This window comes from Empidonax traillii, unplaced genomic scaffold (assembly GCF_003031625.1).
Source record: "Empidonax traillii isolate 1590-97213 ecotype Southwest subspecies unplaced genomic scaffold, ASM303162v1 scaffold11:size2795301, whole genome shotgun sequence".
NCBI classification, from domain to species: Eukaryota; Metazoa; Chordata; class Aves; order Passeriformes; family Tyrannidae; genus Empidonax; species Empidonax traillii.
In genome coordinates this window covers 972,032-996,298 of record NW_020955204.1, presented here as the reverse complement: position 1 = coordinate 996,298, position 24,267 = coordinate 972,032, and the positions used below count along the sequence as shown (strand labels likewise).

At 43.8% G+C, this 24,267-nt stretch overlaps 1 protein-coding gene across 4 annotated transcripts in view; it reads right to left on the bottom strand.

The window, feature by feature from the left end:
• LRP4 (LDL receptor related protein 4) overlaps positions 1-24,267 on the bottom strand; it is a 95,208-nt gene that overhangs the window by 20,696 nt on the left and 50,245 nt on the right. For all 4 annotated transcript variants that reach the window (XM_027886542.1, XM_027886522.1, XM_027886532.1 and 1 more), the window contains 13 exons: positions 21,456-21,602; positions 11,473-11,589; positions 9,339-9,452; positions 8,781-8,897; positions 6,196-6,324; positions 5,735-5,854; positions 5,479-5,604; positions 3,110-3,235; positions 2,524-2,658; positions 2,225-2,350; positions 1,051-1,281; positions 640-796; positions 62-279 (listed from right to left, as the gene is read on the bottom strand). In XM_027886542.1, the coding sequence (XP_027742343.1) occupies positions 62-279; positions 640-796; positions 1,051-1,281; positions 2,225-2,350; positions 2,524-2,658; positions 3,110-3,235; positions 5,479-5,604; positions 5,735-5,854; positions 6,196-6,324; positions 8,781-8,897; positions 9,339-9,452; positions 11,473-11,589; positions 21,456-21,602 (1,863 nt within the window). The remainder of the gene's footprint in view (positions 1-61; positions 280-639; positions 797-1,050; positions 1,282-2,224; positions 2,351-2,523; positions 2,659-3,109; positions 3,236-5,478; positions 5,605-5,734; positions 5,855-6,195; positions 6,325-8,780; positions 8,898-9,338; positions 9,453-11,472; positions 11,590-21,455; positions 21,603-24,267) is intronic.

Here is a 24,267-nt window from a genome sequence, read left to right as displayed (position 1 = left end):
CTGTGCTACTCCACTGTCTTTACTGCAGAGAGCATTCCCCATACGTAGCCCCGTTACTCACCTTGGCTAATAACAGCTTTCCTGTTCCGCCCATCGAGGTCAGCCCTTTCAATGACATGATGCTTGGCATCCACCCAGTACATTCGATGTCCTGCATAGTCAATGGTGAGTCCATTGGGCCAGAAGAGATGCGTATCCGCAATGATGCGACGGTTAGAGCCATCCATGTTGGAATACTCAATACGGGGAGTGTTGCCCCAGTCAGTCCAGTAGATAGTACTGAAGGAGGCAGGGAGAGACAGGCTAGAAAACTCATGGCCCACATACTGCACCCAGCATCACTCCCTATCAGGGCAAAACAATCTGTCCTGTGACCTTGAGCAAGGCACTGGGTCACAGCCATGGGAGAAGTGACAGCCAGCAAAGTAACACCCAGCACTTTCAAGCTGGTGAAAGCCAAAGGGCCCAGAGCAGGATTAAGGCTCTGAAGGCTCCCAGCATTGCCAGGTTCCCCAAACTCGCAGTACCAAATGAAGGCTTGAGCCCAGAGGCAACCTTTGTGACCAAGAATGGGGTTTTCAATGCTCACTTGGAAGCACGTGCATGGAGGGCTCACTGAGGTCCTACACTTTCACTTACCCCTCCATGGGATGTAGGGCAATTGCTCGCGGCTTCTCCAGGTTCTGCCACAAAAGCACTTTCCTATGAGTGCCATCCAAGTTTGCTACTTCAATTCGAGATGTCCCAGAGTCTGTCCAGTATAATTTGTCATGGATCCAGTCAATAGCAAGTCCACCTATCTCCAAGAGAGAATGAAGCACAGAATGAAACCATGCATCAGCACAGAAAAATAGTTCCCTTTTTCTCTCCATTTCAGAAGCAGCCCAGTTCAGTCCTCCCACCAGCCAAGATTAACTCCAGTGGGACACTCACACCTATTCCATCCAACCCGTACCCTTGCTCAGGGGGATGCACTTCATTTTGAATGCTGGGTACCCACTTTCCTCCACTCACCCACCCCACACCGTTGCCTTTTTTGTGGTGACGCACCTGGGCTCTCCAGTCCTGTGGAAACCACCTCTTCCACATTGCTACCATTCAGATTGGCCCTCATGATGCGATCAAGCGTGACATCAGACCAAAACACCAGCTCCTTGCTGTGGTGGAAGTCAAGGGCAATGGCATTTTCCAGGTTGTTCAGGAGCAGGGTATACTCTGAGCGATGAGGCAACACTTGTCGGATATCAATTCGATTGGCAAAGAGCAGCACTGGTTCTGGCCCTAAGAATGCACGGAAGGACAGTGTTAGAGTATTTGACAGGGTCCTGCCTACCATTCCCTCTGCACCAAGTACCAGAACATAGTTTTGCAGTACTGGCAGCAAGAAATCAATCCCCAAAGGCAAAACACTTCAGAGAACTGTTTTCACATCCTCAACAACTCAAAGATGAGCAATTTCAAACCTGGCAAACATTAACTCAACAAGAAGTAATCATTCCAGGTCCCACCTAAGCCGCATCATCTCAGCCTCTGAAACCATACCACTGGGCAGCCACTTGGCAGCTGGACAACAGTGGTTTTTTTCCTATATCCATCTACTACCCATGCAAACACATGGTCTCCTACATCTCCTGCCACGGACAGGACACAGCTGAGACCTGCCTCAGCCAGATATAAACTCAGCATGTACTTTCACTGCAGAGAAAACAAAACAAAATACTATCAACATCCTAATATCTTAAGACTTGAAATGGAATTTCTAATTCCTCAGCTCCTACATTAGAGGAATGAAGTGTATAGATGTCCTTAAAAAAAGGTGGATGTCCATACAGCAGCCATGCACAGCATTCAGGATTAGTGACCAGCATTAAAGGTCAAACCACAAGGAGGTGTGATAAAACATCTCTGACTGGAAAGGTTAAGACAGACACAGAAAGCTGGTTTTGTCCCAGGGTCTGGGTCACCAGGAATGACAAGAGACCAGGCAAAGAAGGTAAGGGTCCTTTGTGCTGACAGAGAAAGGAAAGAGTAATCAAAAATCACACCAAATTTTCACAGGCATTCACCAACAGCCATATTTAATACAAATCCAGGTACTTGCTTTTGCTCACATGTTGGCTTGGTGTACAGCACAACGCTGCCAATAAAGCACTAGAGACATAATTATGAGAACTGGACCAACACACACCCTCCAGTTGTGTTGGCAGGTTGAACTCTCCTTTACCTAGAGCTTTGCAGCTGCGCTTGTCAGGTCGCAGCTCGTAGCCTTGCTCACACCAGCACTGGAAGCCTCCTTCACTGTTGGTACAGCCTTGGCTGCAGTAACCTTCCTCAGCACATTCATTCACATCTGCGCGTTACAGAGAAAGGGTGAAAGTTACCATTAGATAGATCATCAACAAAGCAGGCAATCTCATCTATAGCTTGCTTAATGCTTTCACACTCTGATTTGCACCCTGTCATAGCCATCCATTTCAGACATATCAAAGCAGCAGGGAGGAGGTTACTGCTCCAAAAACCCACCTTGGCACGATCGGCCATCTTCCAGGAGCCTGTAACCTGTGTGGCAAGTGCACTGCACCATCCCTCGTACCATCTGGCACTTCTGAGCACAGCCACCATTGTTGACATTGCAATTCTCCTCCCCTGTTCGTGGACCTGCAAAAGGAACACATGAAGATAACTGAGCTGAAACCACAAGGCAGCTGCTTTTGCCGTCAGCTGTTAGCAGCAGTCACCCTTCAAACCAGGTTGAGCGAGAGAGAAAGGGCACAGGCTGGGCTGAAAGTTTCCTCTTCACAGTCAGAGCTCTCCTCTGCAGGCCACTACTAGACTGGACAACAGAGCTCAGAATAACATGTCTTTAGGATTCACTGTCTCTGCAGACAAACGTTGATATCTGAGATCATAATCTTCTCCCCATTATTCCTTGTGTGCAGTCTGTAATTGGCAAAACCACAAAGGCCTTTTTCCTCAGTCTTCAACTCTCTCCCATTATCACAGTCCAGGCTTTCTTTCTTATACATACTCTTCAGTAACATCAGACAGACTCTCACACATTACAGTGCCTCTTCCATTTGCGTTTAAGACTGAACTTGAGAGGACTTACGGCAGTTTTGATGTGGGCTCTCATCACTACCATCTCCACAATCATTTGCTCCATTGCACAGTTTCCTCTGGCCAATACAACGCCCATTCCCACACAGGAATTGGTCCGAGGCACACTGAGGGGAGCCTGCAATAGAAGGAGGGGAAAGTAGCACATCACAGCTTACTGATGGAACAACAGCCATGGTGAAGAAAAGGATACAGAACATTTTATAAGATTTGTTACAAACTTTTCATATGAACACAAATCCATGATTTCCTCTTTCCCTGAATTCAGTTCATCTCACACATCTTACAGTTCTACCTATCTTTATGCTGATTTGTAGGCCTGCAAACTCTCCTCCAGTCTGAGTCCACTGTTGCTTTATTGTGAAGTTCAGCTAATTAGTTTCTCTCAGAATGACTGGAGGGTTCTGGCATCGCTCCTTTTGGTTCCAGATTCTACAACCCTACTCAGCATGTAAAAAGGAGGAGTCAGTTCTTCACTTTAATCATCTGATCTGTCACCCCAGCATGGCTATGGATCCTAAGCCTGCCTAGGAAGGAGCATCTTGTCCAGCCCTAAAGGCACTGTGCTGGACTTGAAATGAGATTTACATGCATCCTTAAATCTGAGCTCAGGCAACAGGATTTCACACAAGCTACACGCTTAAACTTCTGCTGTTGGCACAGAGACTGTATAGAATTCTTATAACTGTTAGTAAGAACGTTACCAATCTGATTGTTTCTTCAGTAATAACTTCGCTGTCCTGTTGCCTCTTATTTTTTGTACCTCTTAAGTTGACTTGGTTACAGTTTCCAAATCATCACCCTCTGATAATCTTAGGAAGATAACAGGACAATACAGTTACCAGCAAAGAAACAATAAGACTGGCAGACTGCATGTGAGCACCACGGAAAAGGGTAGTTGTGAGATCAACAACAAGTACAGTTAAGAACAGACACACCAACTGGGTACATAAAACCAAATCGCATGCAGATTAACTTTTCAGAGCACAGAAATACTTAATATGAAGGATTATGAAACTTGGATTTCATTTGTCATATTGAACATAAAGATCCTTATATCAATTGATCACCTAGTATTTTAGGAGTCCTCTCTACGGCCAATAAAAATACAATTCTTCTCTAAAACCAAGAGGATTTTACCTCTTGCTACAGACATTGGGACATAAATACACATTCTGCTTGGAAGTCTCTATTTAATTTTTACCTCCGGACTGTCACCATAGACCTAAAGAAGAACTGCATAACTAACCTTACAGTAACAATAGCTGTACTCAACCACCTTGGGATTGGTTTGAAGCAGAAAAGTTGAATTTCAGGCTCTGGAAGCTTGACTTGGCTTCTGGGTGGCAACTGCTCTTTCAGTACCTCTAAGTACTTTTTTTTTATCAGGATGAGGAAACAGGGTTACCAGTTTGTTTTTAAGTACAATTGCTTTTTCCAGGATCACCACACTGATGCTCATGACAGCTGACCAGTCTGAAGCAGTTGCTCTCAAATGGCTACAAATTGTGCCTGTCCAGGTCCTCTGAAGTCAGCTGTCCTTGTAGAACGCTCCTGAACAGCCCCACAACAAGAGGTACAGTTCCACAAATCCATTTTGTCACCCCTAATTCTGTTTAGTAATCCCACTGATCCAGCAGGGTCAGTACACATAGCTGGGCTCCACTCACCAGGATAAATGCATGGACCAATACACGCTATTCCTCAGCAGGGCCTATAGGCATCCTGAAGGCTTTAAGAGAAGATTCTAGACATTCCTTGAATATCCTGCCACAACACTAGAGATTGTTGAAACTCTCCATTTCTCCATAACCATTATCACACAAAAGAATGGTGATATGTGGAATGATTACTAAAATAAGTGACTCCTGAGTAAATATCTAAGAGGAAAGCTGACACCTTTAACCTCTAAAACAAAGGCTTTATTCTTCCCTTCCACTAAATGTCCTTTCTGATTCCATTGCCTGGTAGAATTGCTTGGTAATTTCAAAATGCAGCATGAAAGCTATTCCAAGCTATCCAAGGTGTAAGTTAGACACAGCCCATCTGACAAAGGTAGCAACAGTGCATGTTATTAATGTTTCCAAGTCTGAACGCAATAGTCTCAGGGCTCTGTGTGTAGGGACAGGATAGGAAGGTAGAGGGATCTGATACTTGACCAGAAAACACCATCAACTAAGTTAGTTCAAGCACATAGACTTGCACAAGTCTGCAAACATGTAAGACAGACCACAAATCCCATTCTTTGGGAAGGACAGAAACTCTAGGTTGAACTCACCGAAGCAATCCAAAAGAGACTCCACCACCTATTACCTTGAGGATGGAAATATTAGCTATTAAGCAGCAAGGCAGCAGACAAACCTGTGTTCTCACAGTTCTCCTCGTCACTGTTGTCGGAGCAGTCATCTTCCCCATCGCAACGCCAGGACAGACGGACACAGCGCCCTGACTTACAGCGGAACTGGTCAGCTGTGCACATAGATGTAGCTGAGGGACCAAAAAAGGAACATTAGATGAGCGAGAAGGATTAGAAGAGACCCAATTACAAAGCTAAGAGTCCCAAACACTCTTTTGCAGCCACAGAAACTGAATGCTTCCACCAGTTTCCAGCACTCACTGCAGTTCCTCTCATCTGACTGGTCATCGCAGTCAAAGTCTCCATCACACCTCCAGCCAGCATTAATGCACAAGCCACTGTTGCACATGAACTCTCCAGAGCGACAAGGTTGGTGAGATGCTGCAGAGATGGTAAAAAAATACAAAGAGCAAACTCAGACCAATGTAACATCCCCAAAGCTCCTCATTACCCCTTACCCTCCACTATTACAGAACTTAGTCCTGAATAGATTCCTCCCGGAAACTGCTTTAATTCCTGTGAGCAGAACTGCACTAACTACAAAGTTCTCATCACTGTTCTCACATTCCAGAGTTAAAAAACCCTAGTAATGAAAGAGTCAGCTTATGTGTGAACAATTAGATCGCTGTCTACACACTGCAACCCCTCTCCAGCCAATGCAAAATCCATTCAGGTTTGCAACTTAGATGCTTGGACCAGCACACCACCCTGCACTAACTTACAGCAGTCAGATTCATCAGACCAGTCCCCACAGTCATCGTCACCATCACAGTGGTAGATGTCCAAGATGCAGCGTCCATATGCACACTGGAACTCCTCCAAGCTGCAGGTGGCAGCTGGAACATCTGATGCTAACAATGGAATCAAAGAAAAAAATGCATGAGGTGACAGGGTACAATCCAGTTTAGAAACAATCTTGTCAGTCCAATAATGGACTAGCAAGTGTTCAGTGGAAGAGGGTTAGAAATTACTAGTCATTGTTGCATATCTCTGCATGACTTGTATCACTGAGAGCAACCTGAATGCTGCTTCTGCTTCACTGAAAAGCAGGTTAAACCTATATATAAAGTCACCCACACAGACAATCCACTAAAAATAATTTAAAAAAAAGTTATATAGGATGTTAGCCTATAAACATTTAACTTTTCAAGAGCCATTAAATTCTAGAGAATCAAACAGCTATGAATAAGGAAGAGGATCCAAGAGTGTCACCTTCTATCTTATGCTTGAAATTCTATGTCTTAGTAACCTCCAGAAAGTGTTTAAATTGCTTATCAAATTTGAAAAAGGTAGATACAAGAACAGATGGAAAAACAGAGACACCTTCTGGAGTAGCTATGTATTAAGGATTAAGGCATGTCAGAATGCAGTGTTAAAGTAGGGAGTGATTCCTTTACCATTTTAACAAAATAAGCACTTGAGGACCAAAGGGAGCAAGCAAGCAGCAAGCTGCCCTGGCCTGCACCTGACCTTTGAGGATTTCCCCCTCCCTTTCCTCTCAAGGTCTCACCAAAACAACCATGCCTCTTCAGTAAGGAACACTGCCAGAGAGATGACCCTGGGCAAAGCCCAACAGACTTATGGTCAAGGATTTGCCTGCTGTTCTCTGTTCAGCAGTACACTGAGTGGGAAGGGATGGAAAATATTTTGAGTCCCACACAACAGAATCTGACACCTCTTCTCATACTCTCTGGAGAATCAACTGTATGTTTCAGGCATACAAGTCTCCCAACTGAAGAGCTCTGAAAATAAATTCATTAAACAAAAGAGAAAAGGAAGACTGAAAAGAAAGAATAGTCTGGGAAGTGAATTTACACCTGTCTCTCCAACCTGAAGTAATTGGCAGAGCCTGAAGAGCTTTAATTCAGTGAGTGTCCAGCAGCTGGATATGAAAATGTGTGTTAATATCTGCCTCCCCAAAGCAGTCTGAAAAGAGTGTTTGGGTCTCCTTGAGGAGAAAATTAATTCAGTGACCTAAATTATCATGTTGTGTTTTCAATTATAACACACACATTCCCGAAAGAAAAAAAAAGAAAAAAAAAACAAACAACACAAAAACACACAAAAAAGAACAGTGCAGTCCCACCTTGTCCTAGATGAATGACAAGCATGATTGGAGATAAGATAAGGAAAAGATGACAACCACATGGATGAAGATGAAAGAACAGGAAGTAGCAAAACTGAGCTTCTTAGCAAGTTACTTAAAATGCCTTGCGGAGACAAATGCCAGCCAGAACTGAAGTAGCATTCCAGCACAGAGAAGCAGGGGCATCAGTTCTGGGGTACCCCTCCACTCCCACAGGAGGCAATGGTGGAACATCTCCCCTCCCTTCCTGAGTGTCCATCCACTGCCTCTGGTGAAGTGACAGGCAAGGGAATGAGAAAGGGAGAGGGGAAAAGGAGACGGAAAGAGGCTCCCTTCCTCCTAGAGCCCTTTCCTGGCTCAGAAATGTTTGCAGCCCCTGGCTTCCTGCCAACTCTCATTATCTGGAGAGATAAAAGACAACTCCCCCACGTATCCACTCCCCCTGCCCTTCAGGAGATGGCGGCCCTGATCCCCCTCCCAGAGCCTTTTGAAGTTTCCTGCTATCTAGAACAAATTCTGCAAAATGCTCTCAAAGGAGAGCAGGGTGGGGGAAGGGACCACTGCAAGTTCCAGAGACACAGATAGCATTCACAGACACAGAAGACAGGCAGTGTGGGTCAGGAAGGGACACAAACTCGTGTCCCACTTGCTACAAGCCTGTGAAGGCGAAGGAGGAAACAACTGTTGTGGGTTCTCATGCCCTTCCCTTTCCCATCAGTCACTTTTTGGGCAACATCCTGAAAAAAGCATCTAAGTGAAAAGAGGTTGGGCAGGCAGGCAGGCAATCCCTATAGTGTGCAGTACCTGAGGATGCTGTCAATAAGCACCATCCCTCTTCCACAATTTTAGTCAAGAGTCGGACAAGAGAAAAAAGAAGGGAATAGTTTTCTTCCCTTCCCCCCTGCCCTCCAGCTCCAACAGTTTTATATAGAGCTATCTTCAGTAAAGCACAAGCCTCCTGCTCTGACTCAAGGTCACAGCCATGAGAAGGAACAGAGAAGCAGAGAGGCAAAGTATGGACAAAGCATGCCTGTGAGGTAACACAAGAGAGACACCACTCTTCTTGTGCCCTCTGGGGCAGGCAGCTGACGACAGCATAGCTGCCAGTACAGGCAGGACTAACTTGTTTTTGATTTCACTGCAGAAAACATGCCAAAACCCAAAACAAGAACAGGTCCAAAGGGCTATTTCCTGTGGTTACAAAGGAAGGAGAGCACTTACGGCAGTTCTCTTCATCTGAGCCATCCTTGCAGTCTGTGTCACCATCACAGAACCAGTGCTCGGCTATGCAGCTGCCGTCACTGCAGCGGAACTCCTTCTCTGAGCACTTTCTCATATCTGCAGAGACAGCAATGCAAACAAAGCCTTAGTTTTTATGAGAGAACCCAAAAAACCACTATAGCATTCTCCTGAAGCTCCTAGGGTACGAGACTTCTCATTAAACTATACATACCCATGTCAGGCAGGGCCTGAGCAAAACCATCATTGTTCCTTTACTGACACACAGTGCTGGATTCAAAAGGAATCCATTGGGACTTCACAAGTCACAGTGTCAAGGAACAAAAGGTCTCAAGTGATTTTCTTACCTTGCAGGTAAGAAAAATAGCCTGAGATCCCAAGCAGCCAGCCCATGAAACAGAACATCCCACAAGCCCAGCCCAGGAAAGCCAGCTGTGAGCCTTTACCATGCTCAGGGGATCCTAGAGCTGCACAGGTTGGAGTCTGCACAACTCCTTTTAAAGTATGGGAGGGCAGTACTTATAGAACCACATTACTCACCACACTGCTCATCACTGTTGTCGCCACAGTCATTGTCACCATCACAGTGCCACAGGCTGCGGATGCAGTATCCGTTCTGACATGAGAACTCATCTTCCTCACACTCCCGTGGAGCTGCAGGGACACAATGGGCACAAGGTGAAGGCAAGGCAAGGAGATTTAGCTTGCGGAACACCAAATGTGTGACATGTTACAAAATCGAGCAACATCATCCTCCAAGGACACCACAATGCTGGAGAGTTGATCCCCCCAACAATACCAGGAGAGCAACTGTGAGATTTCTTGAGTGTCTCTCTTCCATTCCATTCACAAGTCAACTGCATAGCTGGCTCTAAAACTTGAGAACATAGGTTGAAGGAAGTACACAGAACAGAGAGACGAAGCCACCCATCCTGTGCTGGTATTCTAGCCTAGCCCAAGCCAGACTCGAGATATCCCAGCATAGAAAAGAAAAAAAAAAAAAAAAGGCAATCCAGGTCTCTTTTTAAAGGAATTAATAGGGCCTATCATTATCTAACAAATAACTGCTAGTTGTATTATATTTCCACCTTTTTTTCACAACAATGCCAAAGCTGTCTTCAAAGGAAAAGGGAGGGAAAATTTGAACTTCCTCTTCTGAACATCTCAGTATTTGCAGCCTCATTCCACCCTCCTTGTCAGTCTGCTAAGGAAGATTGCCTGCAGACCAGTGAAGAAAGGAAAGGGACTGCAAAATCAGCACCCGAGGACTTCATCCAACAGAAATCCTCCTATGGTTACCGCTAATCTAAAAAAACCTCTAGGAATCTTTTATGCACAGAACCTTGCCTTCCTCCTTTCATTAATCTCTAAATCTTTTGATCACACGCTTCTCCACTGTTGTTATAGATATGAGGGCATTGCAACATTTTATGAAAAACAGAAAACCAAACAGACTCTGACCTATATAGTGGTTCTTTCATTAATATATTTGAATAGACTGGAGTTTAGTGCTGAGTTCCAGAGCATCACACATGATGTCAACCCTTGAACCTCGCTTTCCAGCCCTTTGTCCAAAAAGGGAGGCAAAGATCAGGGGTATACTGGTCAAAAAGTGAACTGATTTCCATGCAAGGAGTGGACATGGAATACTTTGCAGCCAAGAGCTTTACTTTCACATTTCTTGAGATGGGGGTCCTTCATCAGTCACTCTGTAGCACCACGCACAGAACTTTTGCAGAATTCAAGGGTTGTGGAGTGATGCTTACTAAGGAGCTGCAACCACCTCAACCAGAGAGCAGAACAGTTCTGCTCCCAACTGCAGCCTAATGCCAGCCCTAGCAACCAGCACAGTTACAGCAAAGCTGAAGCTCCAGTGCTGCATAACACACTGGTTCTCTGGCATGTGTTGCCAAGTACAGACCTGATGATTTGTTGTGGAGAATGAAAGTTGTATCCCTGAACCCCTTTTGCTAATGGGAGCCAACCAGAAGTAACTCTTGTCCTCAACGCAAAGGGGAAAGGAGGGGGTTGAAAGTCAAAGACTCAGGCAAATTTCCTCCATTTTAATAATCTGTAGAAGCACATCAGCAATGCTCATGGCTAACAGGCCATCGTGGCAAATCTTTTGAAGATGGCACCTCGCATGGCAGCAGACAGTTAGTTTTCAGGGTAACCTGTCTCTGTGTGGGCAATATCCTTACAGCACCTCTCTCTTAAGGAGCTCTGTTTGAAGGGACAGATGCTGGTGACAGCCCAACACCACAGAAAAGTCAGACAGTGGAACCTGAGGCCACAGGAAGTCAGCCAGACATCCAGTTCAGTAGGATTTGGCAGGGGTTAGGTGTTTCCACGAACAGGGGAGGGCACAAAGAGCTCAGCTCAGGGAAGTGTTTCATGGGATATTAACTAGCAAGGCTGCAGGGCATAAACGGTTCTACAGCTGGATGGAGATGCATCCCCTCCCCCAGAACAGGGAGCTGAACAGCAAGCCAGGTGCCAAGACAGAAGGGCTTAGAGGTACACACCTCTGTCAGAGTCAAGATACAGCTTATTTCAAGCCAGAAGTCTGATTCAGTGAATAAACTCTTCAATTCCTGCAATAAAAAGGGTCAGCTTTCTCCAGCCATGGCTGGCAGGCACTGCACCCCCCTCTTCCCTCAGAGAGGTGACTTACGGCAGTCCTGTTCATCAGAATCATCCTCACAGTCATTGTCTCCATCGCAGACCCATGACCGGCGGATACATTTTCCGTTGTCACAGTGGAAGTCCAAGGGAGAGCAAGTGGGCAGCACTGTAAGAGCAAAGAAACACCTCATGGAGCTGCAGCCAGCTTCCTTCCTGAAAGCAAGGTTCCTTCCCTCCTGAGGGAGCAGGGCTACACCTCTTAGAAACAAAAGACATAAAATTTCAAGTCATCAGGAAGAGCTGTTCCTCAGATGGGGGGGCCAAGGAAGGTCTGTAGTTTGGCAGTCTCTCCTCCCCAGAGAGACACTGACCTTTCCACAATAAAGTAGATGCTGCAATCCCCCCACTGAGTTCTTTTTTTCTCTTTCATCCTTGAGCCTGCTGTCCTCTCATAACTGCACTTGTTTTATAACAAGCAAAATTATACTATCAACATCTTTCCTGCCTGTTTCCCAGTGCAGTCCATCCTGTTTCTATTACACAGCAAGTTCTTTAGAAACACTGCTATAAGAAGCAATGTTTAGGGGAACAGGACTTTACAAGGCAACATGCTATAGCATGTGTTTCAGCATAGGGACTGCCAGGGTTTTTGTCAAGAAATCTGCAAGGAGAAGCTTAGAAGCAGGAATCCACTGCTTGGGATAATTTGTTGTACCTCAGGTGCAGGCAACCGAATCCAAACCCTGCTAGAGATTTCCAGAAGGGACAGAAGAAGAGGACAGGGATGGGATGATGCTTGCCTACACAGGAGTCTGTTGGCAATGGAGTGGAACCACAAATCCACAGTGTTTGAAGAGGCCTGGAGCCACAAAGCTGGAATTCAAGGGGGAGCATCAGCCCTGTTCTTCCCCCCACAGATGAGAGGAACACTCAGCCTCAGGAGGTTCATACTTTTAAGTGCTGCCAGCTGTGATAGGCAAGGGGCTGCACAAGACTGTTCCTGACAGGTGTGTTCTCCTAAGAACAACATTTGCTCGGCGATGTGAAGGGGCGAGGGCTAGAAAGGCTAGTGCCTGAAACCCTTTCATCCCAGCCCAGCTTGCCGACAGCATCTCCCATCTGTCACCAGGCAGGCCAGCCCTCCTCTGCTATGCTGCTACTCCTTCCCTTGCCAACACTATCCTGGAGGTGGGAGTATGAAGGGAGGGAGGTGGGTAAAAGCAGGTGAAGACAGCAGCCACACACAAAAGGAGAAGGATTTAATAAGGAGAACAGATAGTCACATTTTCAGCTTTTCCAGCTTTCTCAACCCCCTGTTTCCCCTTGGCCGAGGACTGCTGCCAATATCCTATGAGAGCAGCATGGATTATATTACACTGAATCATTCACTGCTCTCTATAGTGAGTCCTCCAACATATCTCACCAAGGGCCTGTCCTAAAAGCCCCCACCATAAGAATACACTAGACTAATGCAGTTAAATTCAGACGTCTCTTTTTCTAACCACAAATTCAGATCATCTCAGCTCTGTAGTGTGGCAGGCATAGGCATTTCTGTATCTGAGAACATCACTGCAGATGTAGCTGCTCTCAACACTCACAGAATTTGGCACTGGCCCTTGGGAGAAGGTCCCCCACATTATGTCCAGGATGTCACATGCAGATATCTATCCAGGTCATATCCAGCTACTTCTAGGTCTCAGAGGGGTACGAAGGAGAGAGAAGCATAGAAATCCATATTTTCACCCTCCAGTTTTGACAGCATCCTGGTCTTCCAATAGCTGACCTATTTCCTTACATTGCACTTTCTCTGAGAACCCTTGTGTTGCTGCAACAAAACGAAGAAGGAGCTTCCTCTTTTTCCCCAGGGAAGGTGGAAGTGCAAAACTCTCCGCTTCCCAAACTCTGCTTCCTAACAAAACCAAGACATTTTTGGACTCGGATGGTCATTCCCACATATGAGATCTCTCTTCCCCAAGCACAACTTCCATACACTGTGTGCTAAGCAAACCTTCCCTGGCCTCAGCTGCCATTTCAGGACTAAAATCATCCTCCCAGCTATGCTTTAGCGTGACTAATCACCAAAGGACTGCACAGAAGCCACCTGGAAGGGAATTTGCATGCTGACTCTCCAGGGGAGAATTCTTCAGGCTCCCAGAGGGTTAAGCCATTAGCGCTGGTTCAGACGGATACCATTATCCCACTGAACTGCTGCATCCCTTCATGAGGTAACAACACAAAATGAAATTCCACCCCTACAGGGAGCGGTTCAGCCAATTTCATACTCCCCCTAGATATAAAAATCGAGCTTCAAGCACAGGGAAGATAGAGCAGGGGAAAGAGAGCAAAACACAAACTGCTATGAGAACCAAATTCCCAACCCAGCAGACAAGTGTGTGCTAGTCAGACAACACTGGGGGTTGGGGGCAGTGGGGTGATGGGGGGTGGTGTTAAATCCCCTTCTACAGGAGCTTTCATTTAAAGAAGGAATCAAAACCACAAACCCACTTAGACAAAAAATCCCGAACTAATGAACGAGGGCTAAGGTTTCACAGAGCAGAGGAACCGCCAATGTGATCAGGGCAGGGATCCTCATATAATTGGAACCTGAATTTAATAATGGTCAGAGACAGATGCTTCAAAAGAAAATGCAAGAGATTCTGGGGGCAGCTTTCACTTGGCAGCAGTTTCTTCCTAACCCCTTCTTCCTAGCTCTGCCTTCCCAATCCACCATCCCTTCTTCCCATTAAAAAGCAAACTGCCTATGCAAAAACTCCTCTTTCCTTCTATTTGTTCGAAACACATCAGGCTTCAGTTCCACTGTACAGCCCTTTCCTCTAAGGTTGTTATTAAGCTCTTTTGCTGGACATGTATTACTTCATATTTTGATGTGTTTTATTCCTATGGAGTTAAAGCCGAGGGCGTATCACCAGCCCAGAGTGAATGTTTAGTACAGTTGAAAACACACCCTAAGTGTTTGGAAATTCGAACTTAGAAGGAAATTTAGAACTTAGGAGGTCACTCTTAGGACACTCAAACAACTTCCACTTTATTTTTTCCTGACATGATGGAGCAGCTATACAATCTGCTAAGCGTATTGCTTTAACTCATATAGCTCATTTTAAAACCCATAGTCAGAGGGGCACATGGCAATACGACTTAAAAAGCAGGAACTCCTTTCACTGACAGAGATAGAGCAAGACCACTTCATCTTGCTGGAGGACAAGCTGGATTAGCATCTAGAAGACTAGAAACTGAACCCCTTATTCTCTTCCCAGTTTGCTATAGATGCATGACCATGGGACAGTTCTGCCTTTTTAGCCCCCTTCTCCAACCCATAAAATGAAGGATATTTATTACCTCCTAAGACAGCTGCAAGTCCTTCATAGCCATCACTTCAAATGATGAGCAAACAATCACAGATTGCACTAACATGCTCTCACCACTACTCATAGCAGGATTAGGTAATGCCAACAGTAAACACAGTTTAGACTCAACCCCCCTTCCCTGCTCAATTCCAGCTCAATCTCTCCATATCTATGCAAAGAAACAGTATTTTCCTAAAAGAGATGTGCTAAGCCAAGTCCTAGAATGGAGTTGAAGGCAGGTAAATGTCCAGACAGAGAGGGACCAACTTGCCTCCCCTAGGCAGAGCAGAGAGGCAGGACAGGGAGCAAGCCCAAGGGAGGGAAGCCAGTGGAAAGAGCAAGGCTGGGTAGCAACAGCTCAAGAGAACACATCTGTCAACTGACAGTGAGCAACACAAAAAGGCCTTTGAACTTCCAACCATTTCCCTGAGCTCATCCCTCTGCGTGGTCACACTGGACATCATCCAAGGTTTCAGCAAAGCTAGGTCTATCATAAGCCTGCTAGTCCTCCCCCCTCCCCAACTCCTATTACACAGGACGCTCTTTTATTGCCAAGCAGAAGGGGAAGGGGGAGGGCGGGGGAAAAGGGAAGTTTATAAGGTGAAACGCAGACTGAATCACGTCCCACTGTCCTTTGAACACTTTATCCCTATTGCCTGTGGTGAGCAGGTTGCTTTGTACCTCAGGACAGCAAGCAACCGGTGTTCAGGTCTGGAACACAGCAGTTTGAACAATACTGGTTGTTTAATAAGACAAACTCTCATTCATGCGAAGAACAAGAAGTTAATTTAAAAAATAAATACAAGCGAAAAAAAAAAATTAAAAAAACACACCCTGCAGCCCGACCCCCAGCTTTGCCCACAGTCATGCCTGTGTACGAGTACACAGATAGCTGCAAACAGAGATCTGTTTGCTGAGATCTGCAGCTCAGTGGGCAAAAAGTCCAGTAACAAAAGTAAAGGATGTTAGTCCACTCTCAGGAAGAAATAGGAGACACTGCATTTTACTAACAGATGTCTTGGAAACTCTAGTTCCAGAGTAACATAAAATGTTTCCAGTCACATTGCTGAACTGTATTTAAGGATGCTGCTGGTCAAAAGAAAGGAAAATTAAAAGAAAAAGAAAGAAAAAAATTCAAAGAGTATCAGCACCCAATCTTTCACAGCCCTTTGATCACAAGCACTCTGCCCGAGGGGGCACTGCATTAATTCTGATGCCTTTTAAATGAAACACACATACTCTGAGCTTAATAAAATGGCAGAGTTGCAGATACGGAACGCGTGTGTTTACATGAGAATACTGAACTCTTAACCGGAGTTCCTAATTCATAAAACTTGAAGTTTAGAAATGAAGCTTCTCCTGAGCCATTGCATCTGAGCTCAAGACTGGTAATTAGGTGAAGGGCAGAGGGAAAATTTCTTTTAAAGTTTCCATTAATTTTAGTAAAAGACCTATGAGATTTTTATCCTCACAACACCTCAAAAATTTTTGTTGTGGGACTGATAAGCAGCTATACTGACAGTCCTGTTTCTGGCAAGAAAGAGACCCTCTCTTGGGCTTGAATGAATTGTAGCTCAACAGGAACTGTGTAGATTTCCCAATGAAATGGGAACACACACTTTTAGTAATCTTTAAGGTAAAAAAAGTAAATTCTTCCTTCAGCCCCTTTAAATTAAAAAATATTGCGCAACAGTGCATGGAGTAAGCAAGCAAGTCTGTGTCCCAAGAAGTTACCAATTTACAGGCTGGTTATATATAACACAACTCCAAAATTCACATCAAGAAGGCTCTTCTAGGGGGATAGTTGTCACAGGATTTGATGTATCTTAGAAGAAACAGAACTATTTATGAATTCTCAGGCCAAGTTTACTCAGTTGTCCTTTCACCCTTGCCACAGGAAGTAGGACTCATTCACACCATGCTGGACTTCAAAGGGCATACAGGAGGGCAGAACGAAAACCATTCCTCTGCTTGCATGTGGCTTTCTTTAGGGACAGTCCAAAGCAGTCTCTGTTGGCGCAGGGCAGGAAGGCAGCTGAGCTACTCTGTGCATGTGTAGCAAACGCTTCCAAACCAGATCCTGTCAGCAAGCCAGAGAGCTGACACTAGAAAAAGCCTATGAAGCTGGCATGACAGCTGGGAGGTTGCTTACTGCTATTATTACTGCAGCACTCTGGCTTGTAAACATGATCCAGAGCAGGAAGCAAGCATGTCACGGAATAATTGGCTTCCACCACAGCAGGGCTTCAAATTTGCAAGGAAAACAGTTTCTGTCACAGGTAAGCAGAGGCAGGGCTCTCCCTAAAACAACGGGAAAATACCTACGAGCGGCAGACATTCCAAGGACACCAATACAAGTGCAAAGTGTCTGGGATGTGCAGAAACGGTACCGTTTGAGGAAAAACTTAGCACGACCAACTCAGAAAGTGATAATTTGTTTTATAGTTTGTAAAAAAACAAAGTAAACAAAGTAAAACTCACCACATATTAAGAATTTATCTTGAAATTGAAAATGTCTCAAGGGAGTAAGTGCTCCCTGTGCCTGCTCTAGTTTTTCATAACTCCTCTCACTGCCAAGTATCTTTCTTCTTTTTTTTACATCACATGCACTGCATTCCAAGCTGTCATTCTTAAACAAAGTGACAGATTACCCATTCCAGGTTAGAAAATTGCATTGATATAGAATTTTCTGAACTCCAATCAATTACTCGAGTACATGCAGTACTATATAGAGACAGATGCAAGACTTAATCTTGACTTGCTAAACCAATTTTCATCTTTACCCCCAGCTCATGTTTCACTCTCTTGCTTTATTAGGAGTCCAGTAGTCCAGTGTCTTCCCATTCTCTTGGTTTTTTCTCAAGGAAATAGAATTTTCTCAGGAACTTGCTCTTTTTATTGTATTGGCTTACAACATACATATGAGCATCTGATACATGGAAGGAAAGTAATCCATAATAAAGTATGGCTACAGTTTTATTCCTCTGGAAAGTTAGGACGTTCACAGGAGAAAAAAAGAAACTTCTAAAACTAGCTTTTAGCAGGCCAGTGGAAAGGTGAGATTCCTTGCAAACAATTCTTTTCACTCTTCTAATCAGAGACATCTACTTGATGATATTATAATTCCTGTCTTTAAAACTCAAGAGCTGCACATCCATACATTGCTGGAAAAGAATCCAGATTGTTTTAGCATCTCATGAGAGTGCATATAAGTGGTTGTACTGATTGAGATTCACAAGTCGGAACGAACCACTGGGCCCATTCCAGCATGAAGACTAGCCCCATGGTTTCTGAGGAATCTCAGTAATTTTTTAACTAGGCCTTTAGTATATCTGGGCCTTGTATGATGACTTCATCACAACAACCCAAACTTTCAGCTCAGTATTTGTATTTAAAAGAAATCGATTGATTTCAAAACTGGTAAAAGTCAATAAATAAATATATAAATCAAGTTCAAAACAGAGAAGTCCAATATTTCACTCCATGAAAGCCATGCACTTAAAATTTAAGCAATGGGGCTAGAAATGTTATTTTTGCTTTCTTATTTCCACTAAATCGCAAAGTACTGCTAGCTGTCAGCTGAAAACGTTCTCCTCTTTGTATTTATTCTATCACAACGCAACATTCAAAAAGGCAACTCATATTCTAGTCCTTCCCCTTGAGTCACTTTTCTACTCTGAATAAATACTGCTCTTTATCTCCCCTCCTATCTTGTCAAATCTACCATCCTTCTCGGTACATGTTAGCTTACCCCTCTCACTAAATTGTAGAGACCTACAGCACAAGTCCCATTCTGAATGAGATTACAGAATTACAGAATCATCAAACTTGGAAGAGACCTTTGTCCAACTGTCAACCCAGCACCACCAAAACCACCCCTAAACCATATCCCCAAGTGATACACACAGACATGCCTTGAACACTTTCAGAAACAGTGACTCTATCATCTCCCTGGACAATTTATTCCAGTGCTTAATTGCTCTTTCAGGGAAAATTTTTTTCTAATATCTAATCTAAATATCTCCTGATGCAACTTAAGGCCAATATTATGGTCCCAATACTGAGCCCCAGGGAACACCACTGGTGACCAGCCACGAGCTGGATTTAACTCCAGTTCCCTGAATCATCCTTCTGATCCTTCTTGGAGATGCTATTTCCAGTCAAACGCAACTTCTCCAGTTAACCAGGACTGCTGGTAAATGATTGAAATTGGCTTGGCAAGTTCTTTTGCCGCCTCCCTCAGTACTCTTGGGTGTATCCCATCTGGGCCCACAGACTTGTGAGTGTCTAATTGGCATAGCAGGTAACTAACCATTTCCTTCTGGGTTATGAGGGTTTCAGTCAGATTCCTGTCCCTACCTTCCAGCTCTGGGAGTTGGGTATCCTAAGGACAACTGGTTCTGGCATTAAAGACTAAGGTAAAGAAGGTATTAAGTAACTCAACCTTTTCATCAGTTTCCTGACACTATCCTACCCTCTGCATCCAATAGCAACTTTTTTGTTGCCTTTAACTGCAGTGACCAACCATCTTTGAAACCATAATTAAAGAAGGCAGGAGTCAAATCCAGTTCCTACATTCTCTGCCTCACTTGGTTGTCTGCCTCTACCTTATATACTTCCCAATCTCCAGTCCCAAGAATATCAGCAGATTGATCATAGTTCAGTTCTACTTTCCATTTTGTACAGTTTCCACTCAAATACATATGGGCCAGATCTCCTTAATATATTAGAGATACACCATAACTTCAGCTTTACTGTGCAAGACCAAAGTTTCCTCTCTTTCAGGCCACAGAGAGACATGATACATCAGCAGATGCCAAGAGAAGAGTGGAACAGAGTAGCCTGCAAGTAAATGTTCTTCCTCAGAACACAGAATCTGCTTCTATTTGTAATACAAAGAATTCCCAAACAAGAGGTGGCATATTAATCTTTAACAGTCCTTACTGGATTATACATCCATAAACTTGTGAGATTGCTGCCTGACAACGTTTGAAATTTCAGAATCAATGTTTTGTGGCAAGGAGATTCACAGCTTAAGCATATGTTGTATGAACAAACAACTCGTTAGCTTTGAAGCACCTCCTGCTAGTTCCTATGGAAGATCTTATCACTCCCCCCCACCCCGGTCCTACCATGCTTACTTGGCTTACAACTTTTGGTGCTCAAAGTATAACACTGTCGAATTAAAAAGAAGATCATATCAACAGGTATCACCTAAATCGTTACTGAGCCCACCAAAAAAGATCCAAAACAATCCCACCATCACCCCCCTGCTTCCCCACCCCCCAGCAAACAAACAAACAAACAAAAAAGGAATCTTCCTCTGTGCTCAATAATAAGCCAGTAAAACCAGTTTAGCTATTGGATATGCCCTACCTCCCCAAGCCTCTTATTCCTGCTCAGATTCTCCTTTTTCTAACTGTGCAATTGTGCAGAGCCTCCTCCCTCCTGTTCTTTTGAGATTAACTTTATTTCTTCAGTTCCCAGATTCCTATTTCCTCTTCTTCGAGCACAGCAAGTTCTCATATTGGCCCTTTTCTTTACTGGATGTAAACATGCAGAGTTTTCATCCCCTTTTTTGATTTCTCCAGTTAAGGTCACTTCCTTGCCCAACAACCCTTTCCCTAATCATCTTTACACCAAACAGTGATCATCTCAATTTGCAGGTAGCCTATTTACCAAAACCCCATTTTTCACTCAAGGTCTTCCACGTTGCTCAAATTTGCAAAATCTGAAGAAACAAGAAATGAGAAGGAAAAAATTATCACAAAGCTAAGTTGACATCTCCCACACTTAAGGAAGAAGAGATTCTCTAAAACAGTATTTCAAAGATGAGGAAAACTCCTTCCCATACAACTAATCAACAGCAGAAACCAGGGAAGGTTAGAGAAAGATCCAGCAGAAGAAGATAAATTCCTCCTCATTCATGTTCCTTGACAGGAGCCTTAAATCTTCAGCTTCAGGGTTTCCTTTCAGGAAAGGAGTTCCATGAAACTGGGCCTTTTTTTCCACCCTTCAATTCTACCACTGTCTGTGCAATCCAAAGAGATAAGAAAGCAACTTACTTGTGACTCCAGGGAAAGAGGCTTTCTCTATTAATCTGTATCACGCTAAACCCACTCAAACTGACATTATACATTAGTTCTCACCTCGCTGGGCTCAGCTACAGACATGTCAACACTATGCAGATACACAGTAGCATATCCCAAGACCAATGAATATTATTACAGTGTTTACCTTTTCCTCCCTTCATAAGGCAGCCAGGACAAACACTAGAATGTTACTTAAGAGGGCAGACGCTCTCAAAACGCTTCTTCACACTGTTTATTTCCCATTAATATTTACAGCAAACTCATATAATTTAGTTCACAGATAGTGCTTTTGCAAGGGTAGGGGAAAAAAAAAGTACTTCTCTCTCTTCCTCTTCTCCCTCTAAAATATTCATGTCCAACAGCCATCTAAAACCCGCTGCAAAAGCCGGAGTTTTGCTGTGCTTTATGTTGGTGTTCTGTTGGGCTCTGAGTACTGAAGTCAGTCAAAAGTAGGTCATCTACAACCCAAAACATCAGTCATACAAATTGTATGATTTGCCTGTAAAACAGAGAAGCACCTGCAGAGAAAAAGGCATTCTACTTTCCCAAACCCAAGTCAAAGATGGTATTCTTACTGCAGCCATCTTCATCACTGAGGTCCCCACAGTCGTTGTCTCCATCACATTGCCACTGAGCAGGGATACATGTGCATTCACCAAAAGCACTGACAGCACATGTAAAATGATTACGTCCACAGGAGCATTCACTGCTACTCGTAACACCTGTAAAGGAAGAAGAAAGAAAGAAAGAAAGAAAGAAGATATTTTAAAGAGATCCATCTGTTTTAGGGTAAACATTAAATACAATGTGACATCACAGTTTTTCTCCATGTACACACTCTATGTATGAACACAACCTCTACTGCAAAAGAATTCGCCCTCCTCACACTGTTGAAATCAGAGATCTATTACTATGCTCAGTTTCCTGGACTGGGGTGTTTGAAGGTGACACCAAAGAGCAATCTGCCAAGAGACTTAGAAATCAGCTGAAAAATAACTCAGAACTAGTCACAAACAAATTCAAGGAATGTCAGGTATCAGAACACCCTTTCTATTTTACAAACTCACTCCTTTCCTAGAGCACCACGCTGCTGCTGCACTTAGTTCTGACACCACAAGAGAAGGGGTAACTGTGGAGTAGAATCCTTTGTTAAACAAATGATTACTCTATCAATCACCAACCCCCTCAGGCTAGTCTGACTGGATATTTTTGCATGGTTCCTTCTTTCTGCAATCCAAACAGACCTAAGGCTCTCTGATTAAACAACAGATCATAAGGAAAGAATTACAGAAAGATATGTGCCCCAAGTGGTAGTCACATACATCCTGAACTATCTGCAGGCTTTTTGATTTCATTTACCTCACTCATACATCTAGTGTGTTTGTGAAGAACCATGAACTGTATTAACCTAAGCAAAAAAGAAAAAAAACCCTCCTCATAATGTCCTTATTTAACATGCTAATTGAGAAAAGCAGTATCTTCAAAACCATATGTAACACTTCTGCAACTCTCTCAACAGCTGAATTCCCTACAGTGAAGACATCCACTTGTGCTAGTAAAGCTAATATTTAAGTTTAAAGGGGATGCACTTCTTCCTCGAGGAAGAATTAGATTATGGTTCTTCTGCAACAAAACTGGTTGAGGAGGTTTCCGCCAGCCTCTGCTGCCTGCTCCCAACTGCTAAACTGCAGGTTGAAAGGCCTTACTACAAACCATTTTCCAAGCACATCCGCAAGCTGCTGAATTGTACCAACCAAATTGTTGTGGGATCTCTTTTCACAGTCTGCCACGGGTGTAATAACCTTTTATTCTTTCCCCCATGTTCACTACAAGTTATTTTTAAAAGGTTTAGTAGAACACAAACATCTCAAAGTATTACTGCATATACTAGGGAAAGTGGACAATATCTGGTTTAACAAGGGCTCAAGGCTGAAAGAATACGAGGTGAATAAAAAATAAAAGAGGGCAGAGTGGTGAGATCTGCAGAGGACTCACAAGGCATGAACAGGCTGACTCAAAAAGACAGCAAGTGGGTGATGCAGGGTCAGAAAGCAAAAAAAGCAACATAGATGTCACTAAGCAACATATCCAATTATTAGAAATGCAGGAAAATTTAGAATAACCACAACCCTCCCACAAAAATCAAACAGGTTTCTTCAAACTGACAGCACAGGAAATTCAGGACAAACCATCCTCTGCTGTTGCCTGCAACTATTTAAAAAGGCAGAACATTGTCTCCAGAGTAGCTGCTGTTAAATCACCTTTTCCAAAGCAATTTTCTATCATTATGCTCAACAGTATCCCAAAGCACTTATCCCAGGTACTTGAAAACCTCTAATATCCCTTTCTGTTGGAGTACACAAGACCATCATCACCACCACCCTAGAAGAAGACAAAAATGGAAGTACTAATGACTTGCTCTATCTTGCCCAGGCTCACCGACAGGAAAGGATCAAACATCAATGCAAACAACTCTTAAACTAGGGTAATGTATTTAATAATTTATTTTTGGATAAGCATAAATGAGGGAGTTGGGGAAAAGAAGTAAAAGCAAATTATCTTAGCTCCGGAATATAATCACAGAAGCACTGAGGTTGGAAAGACCTCCAGGATCACCAAGTCCGACTATTAACCCAACATGGCCAGAGTCCACCACTAAACCACATCCCTAAGCGCCACATCTACACACACCTTTTAAATACCTCCAGGGATGGAGACTCCACTACTTCCCTGGGTAACCTGTTCTCCAGTGCTTGACAACCCTTTCAGCGAAGCAATTTTTCCTAATATCCAATTTAAACATCCCTGGCACAACTTGAGGTCATTTCCTCTCATCCTGTCACTTGTTAACCAGGAGAAGAGACCAACCTCAACCCCCCTACAACTTCCTATCAGGTAGTTTATAGAGTGATAAGGTCCCTAAACCTCCTTTTCTCCAGGCTAAACACTCCCACCCCCCTCAGCCATTCCTCATAAGACTTGTTCTTTAATCATCTCACCAGCTTCACTGCCCTTCCCCGTATGAACAGCAGCATGGAACAGCTCTGCAACAGCAAAAGAAGAATTAGTGCAGCTGTCCCAGTCTGCCAACTGTAACTTAATCTGCTGCATTGTCAAACACAGAGTTATCTTCAAAGTTGCTACTAATATCAGGTTATATATATGCACACACATATTAAATCTGTTCCTCCCACCTGACTGAAGTTGCTATGTTCCATCATCTCTGCTTTGTGCTTTTACTATGCTACTGAAACTGCTGGAAGCTGAAGGATACATTAGGATACCAACACTCTCTCATATGCACTAGCTGATATCTGTAGTACTAAAATGTAAGCATAATTTGCCTATTTATTTCAAATTATGACCTTTGCAAATTTAATGGCTTGT